The sequence below is a fragment of the Akebia trifoliata genome, chromosome 16, assembly GCF_017979445.1.
Source record: "Akebia trifoliata isolate Shusen 1 chromosome 16, ASM1797944v1, whole genome shotgun sequence".
Lineage (NCBI taxonomy): Eukaryota > Viridiplantae > Streptophyta > Magnoliopsida > Ranunculales > Lardizabalaceae > Akebia > Akebia trifoliata.
In genome coordinates, this window is record NC_141390.1 from 8,512,571 (window position 1) to 8,525,380 (window position 12,810).

The window sequence follows — 12,810 nt, forward strand, 5'->3', positions numbered from 1 at the left end:
AGAACCATAGATCATTTGCCTCGGGATACACAAGAAAAAGATTTATGGTTATGTGTATCCCGAGGCAAATGATGTACGGTTCTGTGATGAAGGCATAGGGGGATGGGACATGTGTCAAAAAATCATTACATTATAATTTTCTCTCCTTCGACCTCAAATCTCAAGAACACGATAGGATTTTGGATGGAAAAAAAAAAAATGAAAGATTTTACACAAGATATAAATAATTAGCTATGTTTGGATAAGTTAAAAACTTGAAGATGAAAGTTTGTAGACAAACGCATTTAGATTGTTTAACAGTAGTGTCTTAGACAAAAATCAATCAGATCAATGGATATCAACCCATTTTCATATTCGGGACTGCTCCAAGGGTCCAAAACCAGCCCTACAAATTAGACTTATCTAGGCACTTAGATATGGATCCCTATATCGAAAAAGTTTGCCTCTTTCTCCTATTTGGATTTCTTCTCTCCCACCAATCAATCCAATTCTGTACAACATGCTAGTTCTATCCCAAATAAATCTAGACACCAAGATTGGTTCCAAGCTTTCTAATCATCCAAGATCCAAATCAACCTAATCTGACACCAACTGTATAACCTCGACCCAAATTGGTGAGATCGACTCATTTGGCTCACTTCTGATGGGGCTAACCAAGCATGGATAGCTTTTTGGACTCCTTTCTCAATGGTCAAATTTAAATCTGACTTCTGAGACAATTTTGTTGATCAAACTTGAGATTAATTTGGATACCAATACCGATTTGGGAGCAATTGGAACACCTAAGAAGATTGGGCCTTGGAACAGGGCCACAAAAACAGGCTTCTATCAATAACAAACCAGCCTGAACCTGACAATATGACCGGGCTTAGGCGTAGGACTTGGGCTGACCCGACCCAGCTCAATTTACAACCCTACAAGTGCATTAATAGGACGGACAAGAATATATGAGGAAAACAGAATTTGTCAACATTCATGAAATTAAGGTCAAAGATGTAATGAACATTGCATACTATAATAGCTTAGGCACAAAGAAGTATCCCATCATTTTGAAAAATGCAACAAAGGTATCTACATGAGGTGGAACCCGAATTTTGACAACACAAAAATCAAAACCAAAAGTGAGTGTCCCGACCAATTTGTTTTTTTTTTTTTTTATGAAGTCGGAACCGACTAGTTTCACATCACCAAGTACTCCAACCCCCCCAAAAAAAAATGCTTGCTTTTGACTTTTTTTCTTTGGCAACCACCCCTTGTAAGATCATGAAGCTTTGAAAACTGAAATTAGAGTGTTTACGAAGCTTTGGTACTGTGATTTTTCTTTATTTTCAATAATAATAAGAAAAGCAGTGCAACCATTTGTTTTTGGAGTGCAATTATAATAGTGAGAGTACAAGCAAGGCTATTTATTTTCCTTTTAAGTAAAAAATGTGCAACTAGTTGCTCCGTAAAATCGGTCTGGTTCAATTAAATACAGGATTTTTGTAAGAATAATAATAATAAATATAAGGTAAAACATATTATGGCTGGGATCTGTAGATTTTCACATAATCCCAACAGTATAAATGCGAAATCCAACAATTGGGATTTGTCTTTTACTGATCCATGATATATCCTGAAAATAGACCTTTTATCCTAATTATTTGTTTGTGAACAAATGAGTTCCTTTACCAACAAGTTTAAGGATCCCAACCAAACCCTACCCTTTTCAAAATACTGGAAATATATATATATATATCAGTCCAACCAAATTAAAGCCAGACTAAGCTTCCTCTTTCATCTGTTAAGATCAAGCCAAAGCTTTTCAAGTAAATTCAGCTCTCCTTGTAGTTAGGACCAAAATCTAAAATTGTCAGAATAATAAAAAACACATCTATATCTATATTTAAATTTCTCTAATATTTCACTTCTTAGTCTCTAGTGAACAGGGGCTTAATTTGGTATCATCTTCAGTTCCATTAGTCATCTTCTTCAGGTGCCTCTTTCAACCACTGCAGCCACATTCAACAAGTATCAAGTCATAAATACTAGTACAACTAACACTGTCAGGTTTTAAAATAAACAGAAAACTGTTCAAATTTTCAGGGTAAGGATTTTGCCGATGAAGTTGATGTTGAAGATGTGATGATGTTGCATGTAATGCAATGAGAGCATCTACTGCCACACCAACTTTTACCAATGCCACACAAAGATGTGTGCTAATTACTTTTTGGTGATTTACATATGAATTGAGTGGCGTTAACAAAAGTTGGCGTGGCAATAGAATAATCTCTCATGCAAATGTGCCTTGCTGTATGTCGGATATGATCTTGGGCATGTGATGAGTGCTTGTTGGATGGGAATCAGATGACCTAAATGATGAATCTCACTTGAACTTGAACCAAGCCTCCATTCATTCACCATTGTGGCAATGAAGGACGAAAAAGCACAACAGTTCAAGGTCAGCTTTAGTCTTTAGTATGGTCATTTGTCATGAAGACTCCAATGGGGTATTTGGTGGAATGGGCAATTAAGTTTCAGATTTTGTCAACATGGAGTAAGAAATGAATTAACCAACACTTGGCAGTTAAGGTTCAGTTCACAATTAGAAAATGTAATTTGGTACACCACATAATGGTCGTAACTAGTAGCGTCCTACTGGCCCAAAAAAGTTTGCTTCTTAATTGTAGTGAATATAATACAGAAATGTAGTTTATACCTTGCCAATCTAAGATTCCTGACTCTTTTTTTTTTATAAGATAAAGTTTTATTAAAAAGAGGGTAAAAAATCCTCGGAAAGATGCAACAAAGTGGAATTATACAGACTTAGAACGAACCAAATCCAATCTAAACACAAAATCCTCAAAAAAACAAACTCCTAAACTCTTAAATTGCTTACACCAGAAAAACAACAGACTAAGATTGTTTAAGATCAATGCTTGAGAAGTAACTCCTTTCCTTTGAAGGTAAACCCATTCCTTTCTTTTCCAAAGACCCCAACAAATGGCAAAGGGGACAATCTTAAGATGAATCCTTTCTCTACCAGAACAGTTTAGGGAACACCAGCAGATTTGAAAAGAAGAGACCGAAAAAGGATGACACCAAGTCAAATTAAATAAAGATAAGAAATGAGACCACACAGTTGATGTCAAATTACAATGCAGAAGAATATGATCTACTGACGCCTCACTTGCCTTAGAAACGCAGCAACAATCCACGAGGAACAACCCCCTCAATCTAAGAAAATCGATAGTAGGAAGTATTCAGGGCAGCCAACCACACAAAGAAAAACACTTTAGAGGGGACCAAGGGAAACCATCCCACAAGAGCATCAAAAATAAATACAAGGAGACTCAGTGCTACCAACCAAAAGGGAATAGAATGAGCTAACTAAAAACAAACCTTCCCGGTTACCCTCCCAGATCCTGCGATCTTCCAAAACTGGAGATGGAATTGCAGAAAACAACAGCTGAAGGAGAGAGACTACCTCCCAATTATTCAGACTTCTTCTAAAACCCCAAATCCCAAGAGAAATCAGTCTACAAAAATCAACAAGGCAGAAATTGGCATCCCTTTCCTGTTGGACACAAGATACACACCTGGAAATAAGTCCCGAAGAGGGGTTTCACTACGCCAGCAGTCTTACCAGATTTGAGGATGATCTCCTTTACCCACTCTAAAGCTTACCTCTATCTCAAACTCTGAAATCAGATTGCAAATACCCTTCCACACAGTACACCCAAAGGAAAATCTAACTGGTTTGCTCACCAACCCCATCGGGTCCTCCCCATATTTGGCCACAATAAGCTTTCCCCACAACCCCTCCCTTTCGAGGCCAAACCTCCAAAGCCAATTACCAAGCAACACTCTGTAAACTTGCCTAACTCTTCTAATTCTCAACCCTTAGAACATCTTAGGACGACACACTAACTTCCAATTCATCAAGTGAAACTTCTGATTACCTGACCGATCATTCCACAAAAAAAATCTCTCACCAACTTTTCAAATTGATCTTCCACCTCTCGGCATTGTAAACAAGGACAAGTGATGAATCGGGATACTCGACAATGTACTTTTAATCAAAGTAAGCTTTCCTCCTTTCGATAGATACCTCACTTTCTAAGAGCCCAACTTCTTCTCACTCTTTCAAGCACAAGCTCCCACACAGTAGACGACCTAAAGTGGGCACGAGGGAAAAAGCCCAAATATGTGTACGGGCAACCCAAGAAATCTGCCCAAGCAAGGATACCAGGCACCTCTCCCAAGGTAAAGATTGTACTCTTCCTCAAATTAATTGGAAGACCCGAGATTGCCTCAAAACAAAACAGAAGACCCCGAAGAAAACAAACTTGACTAGTTTGAGCCTCAAGAAACAAAAGAGTATCATCTACAAATTGTAAATGAGAGAAGATTGGACAATCTCCCACTACTCCAAACCCTCTCAAAGCCCTCACCTCTTACGTTCTAGCTGTCACCTTTCCTAGAGCTTCAACCACCAAATTAAAAAGAAAGGGGGATAATGGAGATGGTCATAAGCATCAATATATGAATTTCCAACAATGTGCATAAGATTCTTAGGACAACACACTAACTTCCAATTCACCCAGTGAAACTTCTGATTACCTTGCCAATCATTCCACAAAAAATCCCACACCAACTTTTCAAATTGATCTTCCACCTTTCTCGACATGGTAAACAAGGACAAGAGATGAATCAGGATACTCGACAACGTATTTTAATCAAAGTAAGCTTTCTTACTTTTGATAGATACTTCGCTTTCCAAGATCCCAACATCTTCTCATTCTTTCAAGTACAGATTCTCACACACTAGACGACCTATGGTGGGCACCAAAAGGAAGGCCCAAATACTTGGACGGAAAGAAACCCTCTTGGCAACCCAAGAAATCTTCCCAAGTAAGGATATCAAGTACCTTTCCCAAGGCAAAGATTGTACTCTTCCTCAAATTAATCAGATGACCCGAGATTGCCTTGAAACACAACAGAAGACCCTGAAGAAAACAAACTTGACTAGTTTGAGCCTTAAGAAACAAAAGAGTATCATCAGCAAACAGAAAATGAGAGAAGACTAGACCATCTCCCACTACTCCAAACCCTCTCAAATCCCCCACCTTATTCGTCCTAGCTATCATCTTTCTCAGAGCTTGAACCACCAAATTAAAAAGAAAGGGGGATAAGGGAGATGGTCATAAGCGTCAATATATGGTCATAAGATTCTTGATTCTCTCGGCCATAAACATCAATATACATACCCCAGAATCCAACAATATGCACCAACATAAGTCATTTTAGAAGCAAGCAAGAATTAATTTTAAAGTACAATTTGTACTGGTCAAAGGGTAACCCTCACAATATATGATGAAGTATAATAAAGGCCATTTACAAGTCCAAGGGGGTTGGCCTAATGGCAAATTGAGCCTTGATAAGCTCCTCAGGAAGAGTAGGTCAAGTGTTCAAAACCCCAAGAAGCAATGAAGTAATTCACCCTCCAAGGTCCGGTTGACCCTAGACTCAACCAGTTGCACATAGGACTTTCAGAGGGGGCAGTGTACGTGTGATCGTGGAATTAGACTCACCCGAAAGGTGGGGAAGCAAAAACAATAAAAATAATAAAGGCCATTTACAACACCAATTGAACATAAAAATGGTGCAATCAATGGTTTTGAAAGAAAAAGGAATGATGATGATCATGCCTCTACCTACACAATTTAGCTTCAAGCCTCAAGTGCTTATGAGTATGTGTATGATTGTTGGGTTGGGTGGAGGGGAGGGGGATTGAGAAAAAATCATTAATGTGTTCAAAATTCATTGTAGACCTAAGGGAGAGGCATCGTTTGGTACTCTCTCTCTCTCTCAGACTTTTCCAACCTTCTCAGCCGTATGTACGTTGTTGTGCATCAAACATATGACTCAGGTGAGAGGAAAAAGCATTTCTCTGAAGTGACATTTAAACTCCTCTTTTAAAAAAACATGGAGAAGAGGAGAAAGTAGCTAAATAGTTATGTAGACTTCCTTTCGAGCATGAACATATTCGAAAAGTTTTAGGAAGCCATGAGACCCGACTATGTTTCACTGGGTACTGGATATAGTGCCAACAGTAGTGACAGATTCACATTCATGAATTCACTTGGACATGATAGTGATAGTTAGGAGAAAGTCATGGAAAAGGTGGCAAATGACCTGCAAATGTTCAAACAGTTGTTTGAATAATTGCATTGTTGATACCACTTGGATCCCCATAGAAAGGCTGCATGGGAAAAACTTATTTTGCATCATGGGTCACATGACAAGTTATTCAACATATTATCTTCTCCTTATGAATACGTATCCCATGCCTCTAATACCCTGGTTGTGGGACATAGTCCAAAGTACATGGATAGGGGATTACTAACCTATTAAACAGCTTTTATAGTTGATGTTAGACATGCCTAAATATCTATTAACCCATATGAAAGCTAATACAGAGTCCTAGAACTGTTGTGCAAATCTTGGAGACTATTAACCACCTTAATCATTGCAATGTCACAAGGGATACACAAGACAACCTTTTTAGCTTGTTTGTGTTAGTTGGATGCTTGTAGATGATGGTTGTCTTCTAGAGCTGATCTTTCTTAGCATATTCATCTAAAATGGGTGATACTTCGGAGATTTTACCCTTTGGAGCTTGTAGCGGTCTTTGGATAAAACCAAGAGAGTTCAAAGGAAATGAAGAATAGACCGAATCTATTGTATAAAATATTGAATCCTCCATGCTTTTTTAGGTTCAAATTATTAACAATATAGAGGGTTATTTTGATGCAAGACGGTAAGCGGAGAAAAGAAAGTAAGGGGGTTTAGGGAATTTGGTTTAGGATTTTAGGTAAAGATTTGGGCAACAATAGGAAAAGATTTTCAAAATCCCAATTGTATATATGTTGAAATGTAAAACACAAAGTTTTCCAATTACAATATTTTGAAATTACGATTAGGGGAAGGTTTAGGGTATTTAATTATGACCCTTTGCAAGTGCGACCACAATCCCAATGAAAATGGTTAAAGGTTTGTAGGGTAAGAAAAGGATTAAGGGTGAAAAGATTTGAAAAAGAAATTCATGAAATAAGGGCTAAAGAAAATGGGGAAATGATTAAGGGTTGAGGTTTATAGGTTTCAAGAATCAAGAATTCTAGAAAATCAAGAAAAACAAAAGAATAAAAAAGAAAAATAAAGATTAGAAGAAAAGAATGTTATATTGGACTCACTCAAAAATGGTCTCACACCACACCCATTGTTGGGAAGATTAAGCTCAAGCTTTCTTTTTATTCATCATAATTCTTCATTGAAGAAAATTATAACAAGAAACAAGTATTTATAATGTTCTTTAAACCCTAAATCTAATCTCAATCATCCAACTAAAATAATGAGATCCAACGGTTGAAAATAAAACTTAAAACAACTTAAATAAAACAAAATAAGAAAATGCTATCTATGTCCAAATCCCGTAACTTTATTTCCCATGAATTTTCAGCCTATGAAAACTCATTGTAAAATTATCAAATTGCCCCCTAACACCTATACTAACATCATGGGCTAATAAAATATCAGCATAAGCCCAAAAAACATCAAATTAAAGCCTTAAAATAGAAAACTAAATAAAAATTTACTCTTCAATATTTGACGTCATCATCATATTTTTTTAGGACTCTTTTCTCTTTTGTGCACTTAGCTCTCTTTTGGTTGTATTGGTCTTCTTGACATCCAAGACTTGTACATCTTTTCTACTTGATCCTTAAAAAAAGAAAAGTCATGAACAATGCTCCATAATCATTTTTCTTCAAGGAATACCAAAGTGAAATTCCCAAACCAAAATAGTTCTTATCATCAAAGTTTCACCGAAATAGTAGTCATGAACAAGGCCCCATAATCTTCCAGATGCCATTATCAATCACCGGTAAACAACAAACAGTCAAAACTTACTTAAAAGTGCAAGCTATCAATGAAAAAATTATCAATCAAATAGAGGAAGATCAGAGGCAAACCAAAACGAACACGGATAGAGCACCAGCTAAAGGCTAAGTGTGATAGCATAACATGGAATAATTGTGACATAGTGGTTACATCCTTGCTGGCTACAAAAATAAAGAGACTATGATTGTCTAGGGCTGCAACTCGGGTGGGTTGGGGATCAACCTGTGCCCACTTGACAAACACCAACCCAACCTCGGGCATGAAGTGCTCAATCCAAACCCAACCCAAGTTGGGTTGGTCGGGTCAATTCAATCTTCATTAATACTAGGTAATTTAGTACTGATAATGGTTTATATAAAGATAAGTGGCATGTAGAAGAACTTAACATTTACAATTATTTTTCCTAAAATGTGTTTCAAAAGTTTATATACATAAAATTATAAGCAAATTTAAAGAAGAGAGAAGAAGAATAAGGAGGTTAACTAAAATAATCATTTTTATTTACTGTTAATCGCAATTTCTAAGAAAAGAAAAAAAGTTCAAAGTTGTAATATAATTTTTTTTTATCGATAAAAGTTGTAATATAATCATTGTATGAAAATATAGAATTACACTTAAACAAAATCATTAATAACAAAGCAATTATTTATTTAATGAAAATGATCACATTAGTCTTGATATATAGATAAACAAAAGCATACATATTGAAATATGAATTATGAATGCGAAAGAAATCAAGATATAAGAAATGTTTTTAAACCATAATCATATAAGTTCAGGCAAATTGGGTTGGTCGATAACTACGCCCGAACCCAACCCGATTTGAGTCAGGCATTTCTTTTTGTTGCCCGAACCCGAAACTGAAGCTGAACCCAAGCTAACCATACTCAGACATGACCCTAGGTTGGGTTCAAGCCAGCGGGTTCGGGTTTGGTCTGCCCAAGTTGCAGCCCCATGATTGTCTCCTTTTTTTTTGGATGCGTAAGCATGAAGAGTGGGTCTTGATACCAGGTCCATAGTATTACTACAGACTTCACCACCTAACCGAGGTGGCACCGTCAGACTATGTTTGTCTTTTTGTCTCAAGGCCATAACAAATCTAATCGTGGCATTGCAATATTGTGGTTTAGACTTCAGAAAAAAGAAAAAGGCACATGGTATACAAAGCATAAGAATCTGATTTGGATAACAATTACAGTTAAATAGGACATTTATATTCCTATATAGAGATTCATACACTTTACAAAGTAAAGTCATAAACGTTTATTCCCAATGTATTTAAAGAGCCATCAATTAATGAGTTTCTGCATCTGACATAAAAATAACTGCAAGTTTTTATTTTTTTCACAAGTGCAAGACAGATTTTATGTACCTTGCAATAACATAAAATACATATATTGTTGTTGACTAGAGATACAAACTAAAAAGGTACAAATAACAGTAACGCAGTTTAATAAATATAGAGGGATTCTACTGCTACACCAACTTTTGCTAATGCCACCCCAATTCATGTGTAAATCACCAAAGAATCAGCACACATCTTAGGGTGGCATTAGCAAAAGTTGGTGAGGAAATAGAAGCTCTTTAAATATATTATGGATAAATGAAAGTGTCAGCTTGCTAGGTTGGTAAGATTTTGTAGACAACAGTTAGTGTGAATAAGGAATTCGTATTTAATCAAATGAAATTCTTTATCTTTATATTGTGTATTTGTTTCTCTTACAAAATTTTCTGATTTACCAATAAATAAATAAAGCATACTGAAAAACATATGCTAACCTGAATAAATGCTTCTGATTGCTTAACAAAGATTTTATCTGATTCATCTGCCCCTTCTTTCTCAGATGCCCATGAGACAATAGAATCTTCAGATAAAATGTCTTTATCATAAAGCAGATGCAAAATCTACAACAGACAATAATGAAACATTATTCAGGAAAAAATACAAAATGCTTCAAGCGCTTCGGTTTTAATTTAAAGCCAAAACATTGGTTGTTTCTGATCAGACATGTCTGTGGGCAAAAGCCTTCAGAATAGTACTTTAAAGAAGACAAAATGAATGACTGTTTTTTTAAGAACTAAATTAAAATGTAAAATAATGCTCTTAACAACTCTTATGTTCATAATGGACATACAAGAATCACATTTAAAACAAGTATGCGAACCACATAAACAAACCCACACAGGGGGCTTTATTAAAGGAACACTTTTTTACTACAGGTTCAAAGATTTAAAAAAAAAAAAAAAATACAATAGGGCCAACCATGAATTTAGGTTTGCAATAGATAAATAGCATAATCTTTACAATTTGATTGAAAGTAAAGGATATTTTTATATTTTAAAATAGGTAATATTTTAATGGTGTTGGGCATTTGTACTCAACCATTGCTCTAAAGGGGAAATCTTGCCATTTAAAAATAAAAGCTTGAGAGATTTACCGGGCAGACCTATCTGTTGTAATTTTTTTACAAAAACTGCCTTACTTCATCAAGTTTGTTACTTGAACAAACCTTACTTTATGAATCAGGCTACCATGACTAACTTAGTAAGATTTCCATATTTCATGGACTATCAAATTAGCAACTCAACAACACAGACTTCCATATTTCAAGAAAAAACCTCTGATTTAACAGAAAAAATTCAAAAAGAAACCCTTTTTGAGCTTGATCATAAGGGTTGAAAGTGGATAGCTACCTAACTCTCAGATTTAAAACTAAAATTCAACAATGAAAATTAACTTTTGCTTTTTATTTGTTTTTCAATAATTCTTATAATTTTATCCTTTACAACCCTATGGCATCAGATCATGTTTTTGAATGGCACAAATTGATGCAATTAGAATCCACTCCAAAGTATGTTAACTAACAAATTAACCACATAAATTTGAATTTTATGACATAGATCCCCAGTCCACGGTTTGCTCGGTAACAAACTTGATAAAGTGAGGTTTGGTGGGTAACAAACTTCATAAAGTAAGGTTCCCTTAGAGTTGTCAGAACTCCAAGAAAGTTTTTGCAATAAAAATGCAACATTTAGGCCTGCCGGGAAAATCTCTCTAAAAACTTTTACGTAAAGGTCTTGTGTTGGTTGATTTTTGTTGTATGTGTAAAGTAAGCAGGGAGTCAAAGGAGCATACTCTTACCCATTGCGGTGTAGCTTTTCGTGTTTGGTCTCATTTCCTTTCTTTGTTTAAGGTTTCTTGGTGTCATCCTATTTCAGTTGTCTCTCTCCTGTTTGGTTGGAAATCCCCTCCCTTTTTTGGTAGGTTGGAGATTCTGTGGAATTTAACACTCTTTGCAATTTGTTGGGGTTTGTGGAAAGAGAGGAATGGGCACACATTTAATGGGAAGGAAAGCAATATGCATGAGCTAATTTTCAGTTTTCTTGGCTTGTTATTTTATTGGTGGAAGTAGTTTAAGGAGTTTAGGAGTTTGTTTTTTGAAGACTTCATGTTTAGATGGGAAAATATTATTAGGGAGTTTTTGCTTGCTTTGTGCTTTGTTTTGAGTTCTTTGCTTTTTTATTTTGCTTTGTATCTTTATTCAAGGACTTCTTGTCCTTTTTTCAATAAATTTTACTTATCAAAAAAAGGTAAGGTTTCAAGAGAGTTTTTTCAACTTTAGGGGAGTTTGTGTAAAAGTATGTGGGTTTGAGATCTGCTTAGTAAAAGACTCTAAAAAAGTAGGGAATATGACTCCATGAAGGAAAACGGACATGAAGTGAAGCACAGCTCAGATATATTAAAAATATAGTGTTAGAGTAGACAATACAAAATTTTGAGGAGAAATATACTCATTTTATTGTCGATTACTCCATGGTCATTTTAGTAAACAACTCTTTGGATGTTATACAAATTCATTTTTAGTTGGTCAATGATTTACATTGTGGCAGAGTCTATATGATAATAATAAGAAGAAGAATAAACAATGAACATGCCAGTATAGATCAACTAACCTTTGTCCACATCAATTGTGAACAATCGTTATTGACAAAAAAAAGAAAAAAAAATACTTTTTAAAACATCTTTTTCTAAAGGATTTTTAGCAAAGATGAAGTTGACTTTGCCATGCAGATGCAAATATGTCCTTGCATATTTAAAAGAGTGTCCTCTCCCTAAATGTTTCTACGTCGATTGAGATCGTACACCCGCAAGCATCTCGCAAACCAATAAAATTAGGCTCCAAAAACAAGTGTCAAGCCATAAAAACCTTAAGCAACCTCGAAAGATGAAAAGAAAATGACTTATCTCAATCGAAATTGTCAAAATAATATGATTGACTGTGATCAACACAACATTCAACTGGAATGGAGAATTTACACACGACTGGCAACCTTGAAAGATGAAAAGAAAATGACTTATCTCAATTGAAATGGTCAAAATACTATGATTGACTGTGATAAACACAACATTCAACTGGAATGGTGAATTTACATGACTAGTTCATGTAGACATGTTTCAGTCATTTTAACTGAAAAATCTTACAAATTGCACATAGAGTACCCCATTATTTTTCTTATCATTTCGTGCATACTAACCAAAGGAAATTTTTTGACCATGTGTCCTAGAAGCCATTCTATACATCCCCTTCCATCTTACTTATAATCCCTAAAAAACTACTTGTCCACTTCATTATGAATATCAACATCTCACCATTAGATTGTTAGACCTGAAGGTTAAAAAGTGGTTTACTTCATTTGTTTAAAGGGAAAACCTAATTTGTCCATATATTTGACTCTTCTTATTCGTAGATTCATCACTCTTGGAATATAAATACATCAAATCTATGGATCTAAGTGCACCAAGGAGAAAGAAGCCATCTTATAGAATTTCATAATGGATCAGTTCTAGCAAACTACAGAACTCTATAA

The 12,810-nt window shown here is 35.4% G+C and overlaps 1 protein-coding gene across 11 annotated transcripts in view; it reads right to left on the reverse strand.

Annotated features, from left to right (window-relative positions):
* Positions 1-1,783: 1,783 nt before the first annotated feature.
* Positions 1,784-12,810, reverse strand: part of LOC147382510 (Trimeric LpxA-like enzyme) — a 69,069-nt gene continuing 58,042 nt past the window's right edge. For all 11 annotated transcript variants that reach the window (XM_086429450.1, XM_086429447.1, XM_086429446.1 and 8 more), the window contains 2 exons: positions 9,721-9,846; positions 1,784-1,991 (listed from right to left, as the gene is read on the reverse strand). In XM_086429450.1, coding sequence (XP_086285576.1) covers positions 1,959-1,991; positions 9,721-9,846 — 159 coding nt within the window. In that variant the 3' untranslated portion in view covers positions 1,784-1,958. The remainder of the gene's footprint in view (positions 1,992-9,720; positions 9,847-12,810) is intronic.